This window comes from Diadema antillarum, unplaced genomic scaffold (assembly GCF_040938485.1).
Source record: "Diadema antillarum isolate AM-2024a unplaced genomic scaffold, OU_Dant_1.0 seq00001666_RagTag, whole genome shotgun sequence".
In the NCBI taxonomy this organism is placed as follows: Eukaryota; Metazoa; Echinodermata; class Echinoidea; order Diadematoida; family Diadematidae; genus Diadema; species Diadema antillarum.
Genome location: NW_027272364.1, coordinates 879,453 through 902,910, shown reverse-complemented (window position 1 = coordinate 902,910; position 23,458 = coordinate 879,453). Strand labels below are relative to the sequence as shown.

Here is a 23,458-nt window from a genome sequence, read left to right as displayed (position 1 = left end):
TATATTTTTGTGTGTGCTATAGGCTCTCAGAGACTTGGATTACGTCATGCAAATATAAACTACTTTTAAAGGTAGTTGTTGAATAGCTTTTGTCATGTGTTGTAAACCATGGAACAGCAGGTTAATATTTTGGAGGATTTAATAGGTTTTTGAATGTCTGTCAAATTATATGGTTGCTTCTGGACAATTATCAATGTATAAGAATATATCTAGTCGTTGTTTTTGTGACTGTGGTATGGTTAAGATTGACTCATTATACCCACCTTGCCCTTATCTCTTTTGGTTCAGGATGATAAATTCATAATATTCAGTATTACCAGGTACATAACCCCTTCTAACTATAGCTTCTTGACAAGATATAGTCAAGATGCTCAGTATTATGTACAAGCCTATGTTCACCAACACTCAATACATTTTGTCGATATTACTCCCATTAGTCTATAAGCCTTTGACAGACCAAGAGACATAGCTAATGATATCTTAGGGATAGATTCAATCCATTCACTGCCTTTATGCTAGTACCTTGTGAGTACAGAAGGTAGATTTCTGTCTGTCTTGGTTCTATGGTTTATTACTAGAGTGGAGTTTTATCCTGGGTCATTTGTGCAAGCATCAGCTTCAGTGTTACCTGTTCAAAGCTATTTGAAAGAAAGAAAGAAAACCTCATTCCCTGAGTTGTGTAATCAGGCAACATATTTTAGCTTTATCTAGCAATATTGGGATTGTGACATAGACTCTTTGGAATAACTAGAGTCTATGGCAATTAATGAAGGTTGATGAGACAACAGTGAAAATGTTAGCCTGAAATGTGAGTAGCTCTGTTGTTATTAGTAAGTAACATACGGTGTAGATGGGAATATTCTTTAAAGGTGCACTATCACATCAATTATAGCGCATATCATTTGAAAGGTAAAGGACTGAAATAAATATAGTGATAACCGCACACAGCTTGACTTGGCAGTAGGCTGCCATGTATATAGTGACTATATGATATGATAACTGTAGTTAACCGATGGTAACATTCAATTTGTGACTTTCTTGTTAGGTATAGATGTAAACCTGCATATGAAATGTTTCATTATAACTTACAGATATATAAATATACCTCAAGTACCCAGAGTCTATGAAAGAAAGTAACGATTATATCCATTTGTCTTTGCCAAACTGAAGAGCAGTTTGGCCAGAAGTGTTATAAATGCTTGTCTATGAGTTGCCATGTAGTTTCTAGATTTTATGGGAAATGTGACGCATTGTAATGAGGGCCAAAACAAGGAATAATGCGTGAAAACTTGGTGAATGAAATGCCTTGAAGTGAGTTTTGAGCAATGGTAGATCAAGTTGTTTGTTTTTCTTATTCGTGTGTTCTATATATTCCATTCTAAGTAAGCCATTCAGAAGGCAGGTTTATATTCTAAGTTATTCATTGCAGCTAAAGGTTAGTCAGTTGTGGAGGTCTAAATGGAAGTGTAACTTATCCGAGTCCGTGCCAGAGAAAACGTTGTATTCACAATATTCCGTCCTAATTTTTGTGTGCGTGTGTTTCTCAAAGTTTTTTGTATTCGTATGAAGTTTTTTAAAGGTAGTTTTTGTAAAGGTTTTGCCAGAGTAACCGGAAAGTTGTATTTTCTACAAAAAGAAATCAATTCAGCTATAATAGCTGGCATATACCAGCAGACTCAATCAAAAGTAAATGTTGTGAATGTGACTTGATGTTGTTCGACAAATCTTCATTATGCATTGAACAGTGGGTGGACATTACGTTGAGCCTTCACCGTAGATTTCTCAGCAACTGTACTGGAAAAGTCTGTTCCAGACAGACAGACAGACAGACAGACAGACAGACACACACACACACACACACACACACACACTTACACAGATACACAAGCACCTGATTGGTATTTGCAGTAGCAAATATTGATGGCCAACTGGAAGAGGTTTGAAATGCTCAACATCTCAAGACCTTGAAATGTCAGGGGTAAATTTACTGCATGATATAGCTTTTGAGTGAGGAGAACTATGTGCCTGTTATAGATTAGTTTTGTAGTACTTGTTTGATTAGCTTGTGAAGGAGGTGCAAAGCAACTTCATGGATAGCTATTTTGTAGATGTTTCTATTCATTTCTGTTCTCCTAGAACTGGATCGAATGTGATTTTTCATCTGTTTTGTTTCATAGTACATAGTAGCTTGATTCTTGAAACCTCCTACCCTGTGGGTGTTTTCTTCCACTTATTATCCAATGTAGCCATTGTCATTTTTGATGCACATGTCAATTATATCACAGGGAATTAATGGACTGAGAGATTAAACTTGGATCGCCATATGTCTGGCGTTTAAGGTCAGAGATATCAATGAACGAATGAATGAATGAACTTCATTTTTTTTTTGCCTTGTGTTTGTGCTGTGAGAGATGTTTTAGCCACAGAATTGGATGAACTACAATGTATGGGAGTGTCCTTTGCTTGTCTTGAGAATGCAGCCTCTGGAAAAGTCATTGCCTGTGGCAGATGCCAACTTTTACTCTCTTTTTTGCAGTAGGTTGTACTTTTTTAGCCAAAAAAACTATATTTCATGGAAAATATTGTCTTTCCCAAATTGTATGACTGCACATGCCCTTTGCAGAGAGAGTAGAAATACTGTTTTTCCACCAAAAATGTGATTTTCAACCCTCTGAATACTGGCAATGCTGTTTACAAGCTTGACTTTTGATGTCATGTGCTGCACATATGTGTAGGACTATGTGAAGGTGTTTGAAGCTTGCATCTTGCATTTATAAACAGTCACATTTGAATTGACGTCAGACCTGTTGTTAATCATCGTAAACCATCTTCATATGACAGTATCATGCAGGACTGTCCCCTGCTAAGATTGACACTTGTTTGGTATGAATATCTGTTATCTTTGACATTGACCTTTTACCTTTCAACTCTACGATCTATTTGATGATGATGATGAAACAGCATTTATATAGTGCCATTCATTTGTAGAAATGTTCAAAGGCGCCATCCCGGCAAATAAATTGTGCTTTCATTTGACATGATTTCTAGCTGAAGTTATGGCCGTTAAATGGCAGGTCATTACTGTCACTATGCCACCTACATTGATAAGAGAGGAGCTAAAAGGGCTAACTCGAGAAATTAGATAAGAATTAGAAATAAAATGGACAGGTCGATGATTAGAAAACCATCTATGAATAGTCATACTCAACCCAACAAAACATCCCTTGGGCATTGCCTGAAGATATTTATTTAACCACCCCCAGCTGCAGAAATTAATCCTGGATGTCAAATTGCACATTCCTAAATAGGCTCACTCATATAGACAACAAATTTGAGTAATTTTAAAATTTTGCCTCAATATTGACACCTGGGAAGTTCGCGAATATCTGAAATTTGCCAAATATTTCCTCTGTTTTTTTCACCGATGAAAGAGTAATATGCAATACTATTGCAAAACTGCATATTAATGCTCCATTGAAGTGTTTGCTTGAACTAATCTTGCTCAAAATATGGACTTATGGATAGGTTTACTCTTGTATGCTCTGTGTGATCTTGGTGTTGTACATTAGAAAAAAAAAAAAAATAAAAAATCACTACTTTTGATTTTTCTCAAATGTTTGGGCCCAGAGAGAACTTACTCACTGAGGAAGACATGCAAAACACATCACTCTTACCATATACCAAAAACACGTCAGACAAAAATTTTTCTCAGGAGATAAATGAAACTTGGAAGAATTTTTGTGCACAAACTGAAAGGAGAACTGCTCAACACCTAGATCACACACAGTTGTCCATTTGTCTCACTCTCTAAAGAAAAAGAAAAAAAGAAGGGAAAAAAAAAGAAGAAGAAGAAGAAGAAAAAAAACTCGCCCGGACCGGGAAGGAGGGAGAACGGGGGTGGGGTGGGGGAGAAAACCAAATCAAACAAGATGAAAACAAAAAATGACAATGTTTATTGTGTTCACACAGGAATTCCATGTTTTGTAAGCTGAAATTTTGGCTCGCTCGTTGCGCTCGCTCGCCAAAATTCATATAAAGAGAAAAAAGAAGATAAGAACAAAACGTGATGATGACGCGGACAAAATGACAATGTATATTGTGTTCACACATGCCATCGTTAGAAGGCAAAATGTTACACGGAGCAGCGGCTGCAATTTTATTTCTTTCGTTCTTAAGCGATCGCCTATTGGATCAAACGAGGGTGCCAAAGGTGTCGAACATAAGGGGGGGGGGCGCAAAAAACCAAATCAAACAAGATAAGAACAAAACGCGGAAATATACAAATTTCGGCTCACTCGCGCGTACTAATTTAGAGTATTTTTTTTTTCAAGTCCTCAGTTTGTTGGTATAAATCGTTATCTATAAGGCCGTCACCATTAATTTTCTTGATTAGAATTGGAAGATTTAACAAGCAAAAAAATGACAAGAATTCCATGTTTTGTAAGCTGAAATACAAAAATTTTCGGCTCGCTCGCTGCGCTCGCTCGTCAAAATTTATCACAAAAAAAACTAAGAACAAAACGTGATGATGACGCGGAAATATACAAAAGTTTTCGGCTCGCTCGCTGCGCTCGCTTCGCCAAAATCTATCTACATTTATTACATTTAAATCACCCTCATCTATAAGGCCGTCACTATATCTTTATTAGAATTGTAAGATTTAATAAGCAAAAAATGACAACAATTCCATGTTTTGTAAGCTGATATACAGAAATTTTCGGCTCGCTCGCTGCGCTCGCTCGCTAAAATTTCTCCAAAAAAAAGAGAGATAAGAACAAAACGTGATGATGGCGCGGAAATATACAAATTTCAGCTCACACGCGCGTACTAATTTGGAGTATTTTTTTTCAAGTCCTCAGTTTGTTGGTATAAATCGTTATCTATAAGGCCGTTACCATTAATTTTCTTCATTAGAATTGTAAGATTTAATAAGCAAAAAATGACAAGATTTCCATGTTTTGTAACCTGAAATACAAAAATTTTCGGCTCGCTCGCTGCGCTCGCTCGCCAAAATTTATCACACAAAAAAAGATAAGAACAAAACGTGATGATGACGCGGAAATATACAAAAAATTTTGGTTCGCTCGCTGCGCTCGCTCGCCAAAATTTATCTAAATTTATTACATTTAAATCACCCTCAAAAGACCCCTTTTAAGTGCTTGAAAAAGCATATCATGTAGACTTTTTTAAAGTCCCTACCAGGATGGGCTTGGGGTTGAACACTTTTTCAGAAATTAGGGGCGCAATTTTCGCGCTTGCCCCGGGCGCCGTTTTCCCTAGATACGCCACTGGTTTACATACAAAGCAACATTAACATCAGGATGGAATTTCCCTATACTGTAAAATGTACTGTAAAATGTGATGTATTCGTGGTATGAAATTTTCACGAATTGGAGCTGACGACCTTTATTGCGGCATGAAATTTTCGCGAATTGCCACTGGCATTCCATGCATATAATGTAGACAAGAACTTTCGCTTGTATTTAAATCTAACAAATCTTGGCGCTAGCAAACTTCGCGAAATTAAAATGCATGCGAACATTCCTTGTTTACAGTAACTGATAATAATGCACAGTCTCTGTATGATGGTAATAGGTTTTATAATATTCACTTGGGGCACAGATACCAGAAGACATGGTATCAGGCAGAAAAGTGATGGGTACATGCTACACTATGAAAAGAAACGACAGAAGCAGCCAGCAAAATCTTCCACTCTGGACTTTGATTTAAAAGAGCCATATGTATTTGTAAGCCAACCTGACACATCAAAACATACACATGTAGCATACACATACATTTCATTACTGTTTCTACTTTTCTCCTCTATACACACTCTATCCTCTGAGTTGTACATAAAACATACATGAGCATGCTTCCAAAATGAACTGCAGATTTCTCATTTGTGGGGCTCACATGGCGAACCATCACAAAAACTGATGATATGATACCACACTCACATGCACACAAGTGAATCCCCTCTTCATAATGCCTTCAGCACAGTACTTCAATTTCTTCCTTGGCTTTATATGTATCATGATTTCAAAATCTGAGTTAAATGGAAGAATAAATGGTAGTAATCCGGCTACAGATTTTTGCAGCACATGGGATCATTAGAAAAATTGTCAGTCATACTGAAGTTCACTAGATACACTTTGTTGTTCTATCAAAATGAAAGCAGTCAATTGTGACCCGCTACAACAAAAGGATCCGAAAGTCGGGGGAGGACAATTTTCTGAAAATGGCACGACATTATTCCCTTAATCTTCTACTTTAATTTCATATATACCATAACTAATAAAAATACTCGGTTGGGGAAATATCGATGATTTTATTAGCATGTCAAGTGGTTGAGGCAATCAGAGTTTCGAGAAAAATGCCTTCAAAGTTTTCCTTCCGACGCAGCGGCTATCAGTTTTCACCGCTTGACTATAGAAGGCACGTTCCTAGCGACCTCCACGATGTTCATTCAAGCTTAGTGCCAGCGGTCTACGTATGACCAATCAGTAATCAGGATGCCACGCACTGACCAATAAGAATACTCCCTCATTGCTAGGGGCGGAGTTTAGCTGCAGCGCTAGATTCAAATCTTCAGACACATTTCTCTTTAAATACGTTGAAAGTCGGTAAATCATGGCCCAAAAAACTCTGATTTCTTGCCTTTCCTTTGATCATTTAGCTTCAAAATTTCGGCAGATGATAGACAAAACATTAGACTACAAAATCATGCCCAAAACAGAAATCCGGTTGTTTTGACCAATTTTGATGATGCAACTTCAAACTCGATTTTCTCGGTTCAGCCGTCAGCGACTTTAGGATCCTTTTGTTGTAGCGGGTCACAATTTGTCTGTTAATTGTATTGTTGGTTAAACCATTTGCTGCATTAACCCATTCTGTGCCAGGGACTTAAGGACATTGTGTACAATGCTATGGTTTTTCTGTGTCAAGCACACAAGGAGTTAAAAGCCTTCACACACCTGAATCTCGGTACACGGCAGTCAGTACATGGTGTGTCTTACTCAATGAACTCTATTGAGTTAATCACCAAATGTTACTGCGCAGATTGGTGAACAGTGCACATACAGAATGAATGCTGTACAAATTTTAATTACTCATTCCCTTTTAAAATAGGCACAACATACAATATGAATACAGTGCTGACACACTGCACTTTGCACTCAAGCAACCCCACAACTTTTACAATGATTTATGTGTACACAGGTGACTGCACCAGATGCTGATGTAGCGCACACTTCCATAGAACATTGGTGATATGGCTTCTATGGCATGAATAACTTGAAAAAAAGATGTCTTTCGAGATACCCAGGCATACAAACTGTATCTACTGGTAAGCACATGGTTATGGAAATTACGGAAGGCATTGGTATGTGTTCTGCACAATGAAGAACAACAACCCACAAGCTGCGAACAAATTGTCAGCATCCGTTATTGTGGTTGCCTGTTGCTCATCCAAAGTCTCAACATTTTCATCCATTTTACAATGAGTCAGAGCAATGAAGAGTGATGAAGATGTATGCTTTTCGTATTTGCATCAAGCGTACACTTATTGTAAGGGCATATACATTGGCCATGAAATATGAAATATGAGATATGAAATCCCCCTTTTTTTTTCTTTTTTTTTTTGCTAGTTGCTGAGCAAACCCATGGGCTCTGTCTGAAATGCATGATTTGTTTGTTTTTTGACCCTGCACCTATCTTTTGTCACTTTCTGCAACTGTAAACCTTAGCTACTTGTTGATCGGTGAAAATTCTACTTAGGAGTCATGTAACTACCTCTACTCTGTGTTTATGGTTCATCATCAGTTATTACTATTGCTTACAACCAGAGCCTGCTTGGCAATTATGCACGCTCTAAAATTTTGCATAAGGAAGTCGCAGATGAACATTACTAAACAAAATATCCCCATGACGTTCTTCTGCAAGCGTAACAGATTAATTATTGTACTAATTCATATTCTATTTTTATTTCCTTTTTTGTTTGTTTGTTGTTGTTTGCACAAAAGTCAAATTTTCGTTCCTGCCTTTCAACAGCACTGACATGCTTTCTTTGTGCTTATCACTATGCAAACAACAAAAATAAACTCTTTGATGAGGAAATTCATAAACCATGACAACTTCACAAAGGAACCACAAAATTCCGATAGGCATTGGGTTATTACATTACAGGCACAAGTTTCTCGTCTCATATGTTGGGACCAAAAACGGCACATTTCTACATGTGTCCTATACAGGTGTCAGCTGTCATCACGCAAGGTTTCAATTTTAGGAAGTATCAGCCTTTTCCTTCAATACATGTGGTAAAGTTTTTATAGGCAAACCCTGTTATGATGAGATAATTGGGATTGCAAGATATTCCCAGTTACAACAAAATCTTATAAAAACAGATAACCTTACATGGATATCATCATGTAGGACTATATATTGCTGCTACATCAGGGCCCCACATGCAGGAGAGAAAATAACCTTATTTCAGCAAGCGTTTGTGCGAAATATAGAGTAGGCCCTATTGTTGAACAGTAATTTTGTAATTACAAAGTCACATATAAACCATCAAAATGTTTATTAGGAAATATCATTTGTGGGTCTACAAGTGCAAACATTGCATTCGGGGGCGGGGATGGGGGAGAGAACATTCTAATCACATCCAGTGACAAGTTTTGCTATACTCCATGCTGGAGTGGAAGTGTCCAGTAACCATAGCTACATACACCTGTCGTGAGTCATACCTTCTACTACCAACATGTCTTGCATAGTACTGTGCCCCCCTATACGCTGCACACCTAGCCCAGTGTTACCCCTCCACTTCTTGTGTGTAATAAGTGTGCAATATGTGCCAGCAGGTGTAATGTGTGCAAGATGTGCACCTGGTTGTGAATCCTCGTAAGGTGTATTGGGAAGGTGATCACTTTCCCTTCATTCAATCTCAATGTAGCGAACAGAGCAAGTCCGGGGAAAAATAACTGTTCACCTTTAAATTCCACTCATACAAATGAAATCTCATTATATGTTTCCAATATCAGCTCGCTTTGTCGCATGAGTTGTACCACTGACCCACATGTTAAAAAACCTGTACCACTGAAAACCTTCCTGTAACAATGAAATATTCCCCCTGTTCACACTTGGTAACGTGTCATGGGGAGCGTAAGGAAAGATTTTATCTTTTTTACAACTGACCGCCCATACTGCCATCTCTACTATCCCCGAGCTGCAGGGGCAATGGGGGCTTGGGGCAAGCCCTGCCACTTGAAACCAGACTTTGCGCATGCGCACATTTGATGACTACAGCTGGGCGCTATCAATTACAGCCCAAAGTCCTTCTCTCCTCCAAATTTTGTCCCCAGACCCCACTTGCTTCGTGGAGACAGGGGGAGAAGTCCTGTTGAGTATCCGCACTATGGTTTTGGAGATAAGTCCTGCGATGTGCAACCTAGTGATGCGCAATCTAGTGTGAATGCGGGCTAATGGTATTGGTGTTCCTTGTAATGGGGTTTGCCTGTGTGAACTGGAAATGCAATGATTTCTAAAATGACAGATGATAGACCTATTATGCTGGACTTGATTACAGAAGTTCCTCAAGTCATGATAACAGAAAGATATTGCATGTACAATAAGTGTTTTTTAAACCACCATTGCTTTTATTATTCTTGTATAGAATTTATCTTTCTTTTTCTGATCATTTCCCTATGCTATACACAAGTTTTGAATATGCATGAGATCACATTCATTCAAGTCAAACATCTCCTTTTCTTGCTGGGCGGTTTGTCAGAAAGCCCAAACACTTTCAGATCCTTACTCTCTCACAGTGCATATCTCTCATGAAGTCACCCAGTTAAGTGTATCATAGATGGTAACTGTGAGTTTTTACCATTTACCTCTTGGGTTCATGCAACAGTGAGTTTGTAGTTACTATTAAACACGTGAAATACACTGACCACAGGGGGAAAAAAAGAAGAAATTAAAAACAAAAAACACCAAGTGAAACTTAGTAAACAGAAGGAAAAAAAAATCCTGTGATATTAAAGGTGACTTGGAGCCAACTGTAGAACTTTACCACAAAATAAATTACTACCAGACTCCAGAACCCATCCCCTTCCTCATAATATTACCTCTTGAAGACTAAGGACAACCTATGATAATCTGTTCATGGATTGTCCACTGTCCCAACGCTAGTAACTGCCTCGAGGAAAGAGTGACTTAACTGGCCGAGTCTGTCATCAGGTAATATGGTGGGGAAACCACAAAACAAAATCACGACGAGAGTTGCTGGTCTTCACACTACTGGCCAAATCCACATGCTGCAATGGACCCTGCGATGTCGACGACTGCGACCGACATCGAATGACCGATACTTGGAGGCTTGCCCGGGGAAACCATCCTCATACGACATAGATACGAGACTGCTCCACCTCCTCATCCGTCATCAGTCGCTTGGTGAGGAAAAACTCGTTCAGGTTGTGCCACCAGCCCTTGTTGTACGGGTTGTGGAAGTTGCCGCTGGCATCCTTGAGGTAGTCGTACCGCTTGAAGTTGATTCGCTCGTTGGTGTTGGTGTTAGCCAGAGCCATGTACCACTGGAAGCAGGAAGAGGACAGGTGGAAACAGGCAGGAACATTAGTGGAGTGAGTCCCACGTCAGCACATTTTGGGTGAAAATTATTACTGTAATCATGAATTCCTCACAATGTCAATGGATGTGTCCCCATTCTTCTAACACTTCTTTGTAAGAAGTTCAAGTGAGAGCACTCACATGACTCACCCCTTGAAACAACTTAATTGTGGAGAAAAGCTTAGCGTCGGCAGAAGAAAGAGGAAGCGTGTGTGCGTGCATGATCTTAAAGATAGGAATAGGACTCCCGAGTGATGGCAGGGGCAACCGGGGATCGAAGATCTTTTTTAATTACCAGGGTTGATTCTGACTGGCATAAGAATGACAAATGTTAAATGGATCAAGTACAGCGAGATGAAGTAGATTCCGTTTTAAACATGATACAGTGACTAATAGGGAGTCAATGTAATCTGGGTTTATGCTTACAATGACATGGCTATGCATCAAATATGTACAAGATTTTTTGAAACAACATTCATACTTGACTTCTGCCACATATACAAGCTGCTTCATCTTGGCTCATCTTCACAATGAATTTTACCAAGCTCTTCAAGTGTTCTTTAAAGGGATGGTATTGTATTGGTGGAGATGAGGATTGGGCATTTAACTCTTTGTGAGATACCTAGAAATCACTTATGAAATAGTAGAGTGCATACCATAAAAGAGGAATTCAAAGTGTACTTGATGAAAATCGGTTTTGGAAAGGCCGAGACATCTAAAAACAATGTAAAACAAAGCGATCATAACAAAAAGTGGGTCCCACCTTTTATTAGGATCGCTCTGTTTTGGATGTCTCAGCCATTTCAGAACCAATTCTCATCACATAAACTGTGAATTCCTCTTGAAATTACATGCTCTTTCACATTTATCTCAGACAGTCCTCTAACAGTGGTATCTACTTACCGCTATTGAACAGAGTCCAGTAGCTATGATACCAAAGAAGATGGCCTCTGCTATCCCGATGATGTACAGCCAATTCCAGCCTTCCATTTTGAGGAGGATGCAGGCAAAGAATATCGTGATGAACATCATGATTGACACCGACGTTGTGAAACCCAGGAAGTACGCTCTGCAGACAAGAATGTGTGATTCGGTTATTTCTAGTATTATTACTCCATATGTCAGAACTGTTATGTCTCTCAGCATATACCAAGGTAATTGACTGATGGTGTACAAGAAACCTTAACCCTAACTAGGCCGGGGGGGGGGCCTCCGAGGCCCCCCCCTCGACGTTCCTCGCGATGTATCGCAATCGCAAAAAGCTATCGCCGCGACGTTTCATGACTTTTTTCTTTCGAGTCTCCTGCATCTTTTGACACCAAATTTGCGATGCCCGGGCGCGCGGTTCCGAAGTTACGCATAAATATGTACATGCATGTCAGACCAAAAATTGCTCAAAAACGTTAATTCGTGTACAATTTCAATGCAAACTGTGCTTACTGGCAAATTTCATAAAAGCATCATTATTTTGGTGTTTTATTGATTAAAATCAATGAATAACATATTTTCTTGTTCGGAGCGATGTCGCGGACAAATTTCATCGAAAAAACAATGAAAAACATAAAATCGAAAAAACAAAGAAATACATAAGAAATTCAAAAAAACAATAAAATACTTAAGAATTTTTTCTGATATCACAATTTTTTTTTATTACATTTGCTAAGGACACCAAAAAGAATATTTACACAAAAAATGTGCCTGTTTTGAGCTTTATTTTGTGATTTATACCAAATAGTCTGATTTTATGCATCATCATGCATAAATTAGCATAATTTAGCATAAATGATGATTTTTTTAAAAAAACCAACTTCATGGTATATTAGATTACATCATAGGCAATGTGTGTGCCAATTTTCGTCGCGATCGCGAGGTCGACGGCCGAGATCTGGAGGGGGGGCCTGGGAGGCCCCCCCCCCGGCTCTATCAACTACCTAAATAGCCCGGCCTAGTTAGGGTTAAGGGAGAAATGCAGCACTGCAATACGATTGAACGTAAAGTTTTGACCTTCAAACTTTGGCACTACATGACAAAAACAAATAATTTCAACACATTTATTTGCCACAATGTTATCTTCTCAGAAAAACAGAAATACAACACATAGTGTAACAAACATATCTATATCCATGTTTAAAAGCAGGTCTCAGTGGGAGTTACCCCCAACCCCCCCGAAAAAAAACGTCTTTGTCCTTCGTTTTGTCTTTCTTCAACATATGCTAGTCTACCTGATCAAATGTACAATTGCTAGTCCAACAGCTCAAATCTATTTTCTGAAATAACACAAATGGCAAAGAGTAAGAAAATGCATCAAATTACTTTAAAGTCCCTTCATGACTATCTAACTTACAACACTTGAACTGATTTTCCTTTCAACAAAAACTGTATATTACACTGTTATTGTTAGTTTAGACTCATCTCAGGAAATATGACGGTTTTCCACTATTAATCTGTGCAGTAGCTGCAAATCAAGTCTCAATCTTAGGCCTTATCATAATAAGTTGCAACTGACTTTGAAGGTTGTTCAAAATATGAATATGGCAATTTATACCAAGTCCCTTATACTGGGGGCACCTATGACATCTTTTCTTAAGATTGTCTTTTCTTAAGTGGAGAACGGCGCTATAGAAATTGTATGTATTATTATTATTATTATTATTAGTTATTCTGCCACAGAAAGAATGCCCACAACTCACCTATTCTTGAGACCAACACAGTTGTAGATGTAAGGACAATGGTGGTCGAAATGGAGGACGCATCTATTACACGTTCTGCAGTGCTTGGTTCGGAAGGGCTTGACTATTCGACACGTATGGCAGAGCCTACTGAGAGGGTTACGACCCTGTTTCCACTCATCAAATTGGGCCACCTGGATAGAGATAGACATGGATTGATCATTACAGTTTAATATTTGTATTCAACAGTATGTTGGTATCATTGCTGGATACATAATTTGTACCCTGTTTAAAAGCCACAAAGGCATTGAAGGGGAAAGATGGCCAAGTATATAATGGATTGAGTGAATGCAACATTATGAAGTCTGAGGTGAATTTTTGGTGCAACATCATCGCTGGATGTGAAGACTACCACAGTTTTTGACATCCCTGTAGGACATTAATATAAAGAAAATATAAAGAAAATTCTACAAAATGAAACATTTTATGAAAAGTACACATTCCCTTGACTTTTTTTGATACTGACATATGTTAAGGGTAATATTATTTCCCCTGCTTCCTGAAAGAGGTAATCAAGTATTATTTCAATATGCTAGAAAAAATAATATACATTGCATTCTCTTTACATTTTCTTGATACTGTTGTCCTGCAGAGACATCACAAAACTGTTGTAGTCTTCTCATCCAACTGTGATAGTGGCATTCAAACAGATCCTCTGATTTTCCTCAAAATTAATGGATATGTTCTAGTAATATTGCTGCATTCACTCAATCCATATATTATATATCTGGGTGTCATTCCCTTGTATTTACAGTACCTGTGGACAGGTTTTCAGTTCTTGACATTACTACTGTCAAGCTGGTTCTGATAACATTTTCGCTAAAAGCCAGATAGACATTATCTCTGTACAGGGAGATTTCAAAGCAAGCGACATTATAGTATAAAAGCACTTTTCAGGTAGCAATGTGTAGTATATGTCACTATGTGAGAATTAAAAAAAAATGTTAATCAGGCATTAACTTTATTAACTGAAGCACTTTCCTTCTGAGGAAAGGTACAATGTCGGCAGGGTTATAAAACTCTGCAGATCAAAATATACTGACATACAGTAAAGAAAAAAAGATATACCTGTTCTGAAGGCAAAAGCATCAACCTTAGGTCAAAAAATGGGAAAATGCAAATACTAAGAATCCAAAATTAAATTAAAGATAAACAATACATTCTCTATTTCCCAAATGTATACTTTTAATGGCACAAAACCATACAAAATGCTGTCAAAACATATTACTCAGCAGCTCTGTCCTGGTCAATATTTTGTAAAGAATCCTGATATATATATTTTTTTATTTTTATTTTTCCTAACCTGCCGTATGGCCTGATCATATTCAGGTGAATTTCTGGCGATAAATCCCGGGTCTTTCTTGTAGGCCCTGTAGAACATCACCCACATCAGGCCATTATTGACAATGAAGACAGTGTGCAGGGCAGGGTAGAGGGCAAACGTGGCTGGAAAGCACTAGAACACAAATATTTCAAAAGAAAAAACAAACATAAATAAAAATAGAACTTTATAATGACTGACTGCATCACTGGAAACACAGTTTGGATGTTACGCTATTATTTCCCTGACAATTAATTTCATTTACGGAAGGTGGTGATTGCCACTTCTCAGGAAAGCTTACAGTCAATGTGTAGCGCAAGAAGGTCAATGAAAGTCAACAGAGTATCAACCATCACTGCTTTCCGGGAATGAATTGCCATTTTCATCAATTACATTAACTGAAATATGGACGCATGTAAAGGGGTATGATTTCACTTTCATATGAATCTTTACTCCATGTTCATGACAAAAAGTTGAAGTATACACAACAGTGGAAGTTCCATTAAAGTCATGCAAAACAAAACAAAACAAAACAAGAAAGTTACGGGACATTCTGAGGCTTTCACAAACCAGGGACATATTTCATAGTCACATGAGCAAATTAGACAAGGTAATGATACTACCACCTAACAACTCTCCTTGTTTACAGATATCACTGCTCTAGGAAGTTACAATTACAATTACATTACTTATATATTTTGTCTGATTTTAATCAAAGTTTTGCCACTCTGCTTGTTTCACTTTACTTTATTTATGAAAGAAAGGTGAACTTCAAGTGGATTTCAAAAAAAAATTGTGTGCCGTGCTTGCATACATTACATGTATGTAAAATGGGTACTGTGTATAAATATAGGCAGTATGTGGTCTACTATATCTGATCTCCTTCAGCAAGATATGCTCTAGTGTCAGCTAAACTGCTTTGCCCGAGTCTACATCGTAATATGGAGAGTAGTGCATTATTCATACGTACTCATGTATAAACTGCCACAATAGTCACTAAATACATACATTCTGTGACCACACAGACACTTATCATTTGAACAGCACGCTGTAAGATGCTTGACTAGCCTCCCTCCAAGTCACTTACCCTAAATACATACATGGGATAGCCCCAGCATAACACACTGATCACAAAGAAGAGGAAGGGAGCTTTACTATTTCCCGGTGGACCAAAGACAACAGATCTGTTTCAGAGAGGGTAGAAAATGAACAAACAAACACACACAAAAGCATTGACATATGTGTCACAAAAGTATCATAGTACCACAATCTTTCATTAACAAGGAGAAGTGTGAGTAAATCTTACTTTCAGGTAATGAGACAAGAAATATATGACTCAGTGGAATATGAAATATATGTTCATCAAGCATACATGTTAAACAAGAGACCCGCGGGTCTAGCGCTCACCTGAGTATCGCAAGTTCACCTTTCACGCAATCACTAATCTAAATTATTCACAGCTCTACCAAAATTTGACCAGGCATTCTCAAGTAGAAGATGAAAATGTACAATAAGGGCCCAAATTTTTACAGATTCCTTAATTTGGGGGGATTGGAGCCCCCTGGGGCCCTCTGGGTGGGGCATGGTGCTCATTTTGATAAATTGAGATCCTGACCCCCTCGGGATGCTACCTGCCAAGTTTGATGAAAATCCGTCACGAGGTGTTCAGGAAGAGAAGATGAAAATGTACAATTCAGGCCCCCATTTGGACCTTCCCAACCACCCCCCCCCCCCCCACCCCTGCCCCCAAGAGGGGCACCCCTGGATCTCCTATGAACAAACTTGAAACTACAGTCATTAATGTACTCACTCGTAGTATTATCTTAGCTCTATAACTTCTGATTCTAGAGAAGATTTTTAAAGATTCCTTCATTTTGGGGGTGTGGGCCCCCCTGGGGCCCCCTGGGTGGGGCATGGTGCCCATTTTAACAAATTGAGATCCTAACCCCTTAGGGATGCTACCTGCCAAGTTTGGTGAAAATGGGTCATGGGGTTCTCAAGAAGAAGATAAAAATGTACAATTTAGGCCCCATTAGGACCCCTCCTCACCCCCCTCCCCTGGGTCCCAGGGGGGGGGGGGGCACCCCTGATTCTGCCATGAACAAACTTGAAACTACAGTCATTAATGTACTCACTCATAGTATTAACTTAGCTCTATCACTTCTGGTTCTAGAGAAGAAGATTTTTACAGATTCCTTAATTTTGGGGGGTTTGGGCCCCATGGGGGCCCCCTGGGTGGGGCATGGTGCCCATTTTAAGAAATTGAGTTCCTAACCCCCTACAGATGCTACCTGCCAAGTTTGGTGAAAATGAGTCATGGGGTTCTTAAGAAGAAGATGAAAATGTACAATTTAGGCCCCATTAGAACCCCTCCCCACCCCCCTCCCCTGGGTCCCAAGGGGGGCACCCCTGATTCTGCCATGAACAAACTTGAAACTACAGTCATCAATGTACTAACCCATAGTATTAACTTAGCTCTATCACTTCTGGTTCTAGAGAAGAAGATTTTTACAGATTCCTTAATTTTGGGGGTTTGGGCCCCATGGGGGCCCCCTGGGTGGGGCATGGTGCCCATTTTAACAAATTGAGATCCTAACCCCTTAGGGATGCTACCTGCCAAGTTTGGTGAAAATGGGTCATGGGGTTCTCAAGAAGAAGATAAAAATGTACAATTTAGGCCCCATTAGGACCCCTCCTCACCCCCCTCCCCTGGGTCCCAGGGGGGGGGGGGGCACCCCTGATTCTGCCATGAACAAACTTGAAACTACAGTCATTAATGTACTCACTCATAGTATTAACTTAGCTCTATCACTTCTGGTTCTAGAGAAGAAGATTTTTACAGATTCCTTAATTTTGGGGGGTTTGGGCCCCATGGGGGCCCCCTGGGTGGGGCATGGTGCCCATTTTAAGAAATTGAGTTCCTAACCCCCTACAGATGCTACCTGCCAAGTTTGGTGAAAATGGGTCATGGGGTTCTTAAGAAGAAGATGAGAAAATGTACAATTTAGGCCCCATTAGAACCCCTCCCCACCCCCCTCCCCTGGGTCCCAAGGGGGGCACCCCTGATTCTGCCATGAACAAACTTGAAACTACAGTCATCAATGTACTAACCCATAGTATTAACTTAGCTCTATCACTTCTGGTTCTAGAGAAGAAGATTTTTACAGATTCCTTAATTTTGGGGGGTTTGGGCCCCCTGGGGGCCCCCTGGGTGGGGCATGGTGCCCATTTTAACAAATTGAGTTCCTAACCCCCTAGGGATGCTACCTGCCAAGTTTGATGAAAATCGGTCTTGGGGTTTTCAAGAAGAAGATGAAAATGTAAAAAGTTTACGCACGACGCACGACGGACGACGCACGACGGACGACGGACGACGGACGACGGACGACGCACGACGCACGACGCACGACGCACGACGGACGCCGGACGAAGGGCGATCGCAATAGCTCACTTGAGCCTTTGGCTCAGGTGAGCTAAAAACCAATTCTAAAATGTTCTATCCATACAGGCTTTTGAGTAAATTCTATTTCTTTGATGATGACTATAATGTCTTGTGGGCACATAACTAATATGGGAAAGCTTAGAGAGAATGTTTGTTCTTTAACAGGATAATAGTTTGGTTTGAACAATTCTACAAGTCTTATAATGACAGGAAATGGCATCTACAGAACACATTTTGCAGAACTTGAAAAAATCTGGCAGTGGGTAACACAACCCCATCTCTAAAGGTTAGGGATTTTAATTTTCTTTTCTTAAATCTCATCCAGCAAGCCACCTCACTGTCTTCATCACCCACAGCTAATAAAAAGAAAAAAGGCTTTCCCAACTCACTTGAGATCTATCCTAGGGATGACGCTGCGCAGGTTCCGCGTTTCCTTGTCGAGGTAGCTCACGATCTCGCTATGGTTACGACCTTTGGCCAGCATAAGAGGGGTCTTGTGGTTGTGATCCTCCAGGTCAATCTCCACCCCGTCTTGCTCGCAGAGCATCCGCACCGTGTTCAGGTCACCGTTTATGCAGGCCAAATGCAGCGGTGTCTGTCTCAACAAAAAAAATAAAACAAAACACATATATACCGTATACACTGAAATTTTTGGAGTCATTTTCTTTTTGCAAGTTTCGTGACTAGGAACTTGATTGTGAAAAAAAAACAATGCATGAAAACAAGGCAAAAATGAAAACAAAATTTTGCTCCACACGCACTGTCCCAGTCCAACGCACTGTCCCAGTCCAGCACACTAGCATTGCAATATCAAATGACTACTAGTACTAGAGCCCCGATACCATGCTATCAGGTCCCAAGCTCAAATGCTTGGATTATTTTTTTTTTCTGAGAGATGCGATCTCATACCAAGCAATGTTTCAACAATAGTTTATTTAAAAAGTCACACTTTCTTCTGAACGTTTCTGTGTTTTTTGTTTTTTTAAATCATCATGATAATGTGAAGACTACAAAGCATGAAATGAACAAATGCCATTCAAGAAAATATCAGTGTGTACTGCAGTGCGTTTATTAATCCTTTGCAAGTCCATAGTCTTACTGTGACCATGAATCAACATCACACAAGACATTCATTATCAATTAACATTACACATGACATTCATTATCAATTGACATCACATGTAAGATATGCCTGAAGTATCATATAGTACATTCATGGTACTGACAGAGAAATCATTCTCAGTTCCAAATGCGCACACACTGAAGTCCATACAATTGTCTAAACACTTGTCGGATTAGGTTAAGCTCTTACCTGACCATAGTTGTCTTTTTGTCTTGGATTGAATCCAGAGTATATTAATAATCTTGTCAGTTCGCAAAACCCTGGAAAGAGAAAGCAACAGTACTTTGAACCCTGCATTATGACAGAACACTTGTCCATAGTTCTTTATTTACCAAGTGATAGTAAATTCTTGTACTTGATATACAGTGTATATGGTACACTCAGAGAGCAATATGAGAGCACAGGGACTCATACAGTGTTAAGTGCTACAGTACACAAGAAACACATGTTTTATCATCATCACTTACTAGAATAGACAATCCATGAATGAGAAGTTGTCTAACCTACAACCTTCCTCCTATTTCTTTCAGAGAGTATAAAACAGATGTAAATAACATTTTTTTTTTAAAATCCTCAATGATGTTGTCATTCAAGAGAAGTTCATCTTACACATTTGCATGATTTTGGTCTTCTGTATTTTACAGCCATTCAGACATACAAAATAATTTGTACATTGTAAATTACACGCAGAACACATTACAGTGTGCAGTGTGTTGCTACATGTGTGATGAGGAATGCAATGTTAAGGAGATTCACTCTTCTAACTTGATTTTAGCACATCTTATTTTCATTTCTATTTCATACTAGACTGTTACTGTATTTGGAGAAATTGCTGAAATCATACTGATCCAAACCACATCTAGTCTCATGTTATGTTGCCATTCTCTAATTTACATGGCCATAGGAAGATACGTTGTAGAACAGGTCGATGCCCTATTCTGTGAAATGCATGTACACATACATGTAGGTACCACTTTATTTCAGGAAAATACACATGGTACAGGCACCGACCTAATTGGACAATTACCAGCAGAGATGGGGAAAGGTACATTGTATGCTTATGGTGCATACCAGCAGCTTTCGTTTGAATGCCATGAAAGATGGTTACTGATGGTACTGTATGCATAAGTAGGCCCTTGTACAATATCTCCTGCAATTAATTAAGTAGACACTACATTTTGAAGGATAAATCCTCCCTGCAAATTTCAAGTCTGCAAGCTTTTAAAAAACTTGGAAATCACGAATCATGTAACAATAAATGACAAGACAACGAGAGCATATCATCACTGGGGTGACAAGACCCCGTATCTCAAATTTTGGTGAAAATAGTGAGTCAGATAATCAGTTAAGTGATGTCCTGTCCAAATCCTAGCTGTCTTACCCCCCAAAATGAAGCCATCGCGGCCACCCAAAGGAAATGCTATCCCAATTGATAAACAAAACTGTAGGGCTTTAGCTGCCAGGTTTGTTTGTTTGTTTTGTTTTTGTTTGTTTGTTTTTCTCTCCTGAATGCTTCACATTTTGTAGATGAGGTCTTGTCACCCCAGCGACGATATATCATTCATGAATATTGAAAACACTCTCAATAATTGGGGCAAAAAGTCATCATGAGTGAAGAGCTTTTGACCTTGTGAGACTGAGCCCAAGAAAATGTAAAAAAAAAAAATAAGTCACTTTTTTTCCCATTTTGTTTTCAAATGAAGTATGTTAATCCAACAAAATCTCGAGTGAAAAGTCACTACTGTTAGCACAGGTGGTAACTGCAGATACCAGATTAGACCATTCCTTCTACCATCCTTCCTCCTCCTCTTCATCATCATCATCATCACCATCACCATTATCATCATTATTATCATCATCATCATTATCATCACCACCATTATCATCACCATTATCATCATCATCATCATCACCATCACCATTATCATCATCATTATCATCATCATCATTATCATCACCACCATTATCATCACCATTATCATCATCATCATCAGCATCATCATCACCACCATCATCATTATCAGCATCAGTCATCATCACCATCATCATCATCCCACCTTTGAATGCTGCCCAGTGGAGTGCATTGTCCCCTTCCCTATCGGTGAGCTGCAGCCTGGCCCCTTTGCCCATGAGGTAACCGGCAAGTTGGGTCTGGCCATACTGACACGATATGATGAGTGGGGAACATCCCTGCAGAAAATTCAATCAGATGTTGTCAGAGCAACAGAAAATTAGGAAAGGACTGATATTGGATATTTAGAAATGTACATTATAAATCTTTGACAAAGGTCCAATAACCATTACTACTTCCTAATGACATGATTGCTAACAACAGGTATGAACAACACAACATGGGGACGGGTGTTGGACATTTTCTAAAAGGATGACCAGGATGTGAACTGTACGCAAATATTCACGAACCTTCCTTGTTGACATGAAATTAAGAAAACCTTTTGCATCAAATCATCATGGTCTTGTGATAACCTAGCTACAAGTTTAGTGGGAATGAGGTTGCAGCTGCTATTGGATCATCAACAAAAACAAGATTTTAATGACATTTCACACACAGGTCAATGGGAGTCTTGTGAGGTTATGACATCATCCCCTCAACCATTTTTTTTTCTTTTTTTTTTAAATATGAAAACAGGTGCCACTTAAAAATTTCATACTTTCCTATTTTCATTACAAATGATTGCTACTTTGTATTTTATTCATCATTTGGATATATGGAAAATATATGAAATGAAACAAGGAAAAGTAGAAATTACGCGGTGCGTAAAATATGTCCCCGCCGGAAGTAGCATTTAGTAGCAAAATGTACAATATCGGTAAAAAATCAAGGTCAAAGGTCAAAGAAGTCAAAGGTCAAAATTCTGTGAAGAAGTTTTGAAGCCCTCACCTAGTGCCATCACATAAAGCAAACGGAATCGAAATCGGGTTAGAAATGGCGAAGGAGTAGCATTTTGTAGCCAATGTACAATATAGGTCAAAAATCAAGGTCAAAGGTCAAAGAAGTCAAAGGTCAAAATTCTGTGTAGAAGTTTTGAAGCCCTCACCTAGTGCCATCACATAAAGCAAACGGAATCGAAATCGGGTTAGAAATGGCGAAGCAGTAGCATTTTGTAGCCAATGTACAATATAGGTCAAAAATCAAGGTCAAAGGTCAAAGAAGTCAAAGGTCAAAATTCTGTGAAGAAGTTTTGAAGCCCTCACCTAGTGCCATCACATAAAGCAAACGGAATCGAAATCGGGTTAGAAATGGCGAAGGAGTAGCATTTTGTAGCCAATGTACAATATAGGTCAAAAATCAAGGTCAAAGGTCAAAGAAGTCAAAGGTCAAAATTCTGTGTAGAAGTTTTGAAGCCCTCACCTAGTGCCATCACATAAAGCAAACGGAATCGAAATCGGGTTAGAAATGGCGAAGGAGTAGCATTTTGAAGCAAAATGTACAATATAGGTCAAAGGTCAAGGTCAAAGGTCACAACTGAAATTCTGTGTAGAAGTTTCAAAGCTCCCATGTAGTGCTATCATATAAAGCAAACAGAATTAGAATTGGCTCATAAATGACAGAGAAGTAGCAAATTGAACATTTTGATCACACACGGACGCACAGACAGACAGACGGACGGACGGACAGACAGACACACGGACACACACACGTACGGAGCCCGTTTCATAGTCCCCTGCTCGAACTCGTTCGGCGGGGACAATAAAATGATATGAACAAATATGTCTGATATTGATAAAACTTCTTTCATTTTCTTTGTCTGACTTTCTTATTTACAGAAGTCAACTTAAACACAGTATGGAATTGCATGTTACAACCAATATTTACTGTAAAATCAGAGAAGAGAGAATTAAAAAAAAAAAGAACCACAAAAAAGGTGAATTAGCTGAAAGCAAAATTCCACATCTACAACATCTCTGATGGAAGCCAATCTACAGTGTAACTCTTAGCATTGCATTGATGACATGCACAGCTACACCACTATCTATATCAGATCTATGACTGCATACCAGGCACAATTTCCATGAGGACACATGTATGATCATACAAAGAGTACTCAAGTGTGTGTAGTCAGTGATCCATGATCTCACTCCACTATTGGTTTCTCACACAGGGCTACGCGTACATTATTGGAAGTAACCTGGGTACATGTACGTCTTGGTTAGATGAACATTTTAAGATCGACATACTGTATGATAGGATTCATGGCAAT

The 23,458-nt window shown here is 39.0% G+C and overlaps 1 protein-coding gene across 1 annotated transcript in view; it reads right to left on the bottom strand.

Annotated features, from left to right (window-relative positions):
• Positions 1-10,170: 10,170 nt before the first annotated feature.
• Positions 10,171-23,458, bottom strand: part of LOC139711531 (uncharacterized) — a 32,676-nt gene continuing 19,388 nt past the window's right edge. The window contains exons 4-11 of the mRNA XM_071623408.1: positions 21,296-21,428; positions 19,428-19,498; positions 18,505-18,710; positions 15,761-15,857; positions 14,656-14,808; positions 13,314-13,486; positions 11,527-11,692; positions 10,171-10,589 (exon numbers count right to left, since the gene is read on the bottom strand). Coding sequence (XP_071479509.1) covers positions 10,395-10,589; positions 11,527-11,692; positions 13,314-13,486; positions 14,656-14,808; positions 15,761-15,857; positions 18,505-18,710; positions 19,428-19,498; positions 21,296-21,428 — 1,194 coding nt within the window. The 3' untranslated portion in view covers positions 10,171-10,394. The remainder of the gene's footprint in view (positions 10,590-11,526; positions 11,693-13,313; positions 13,487-14,655; positions 14,809-15,760; positions 15,858-18,504; positions 18,711-19,427; positions 19,499-21,295; positions 21,429-23,458) is intronic.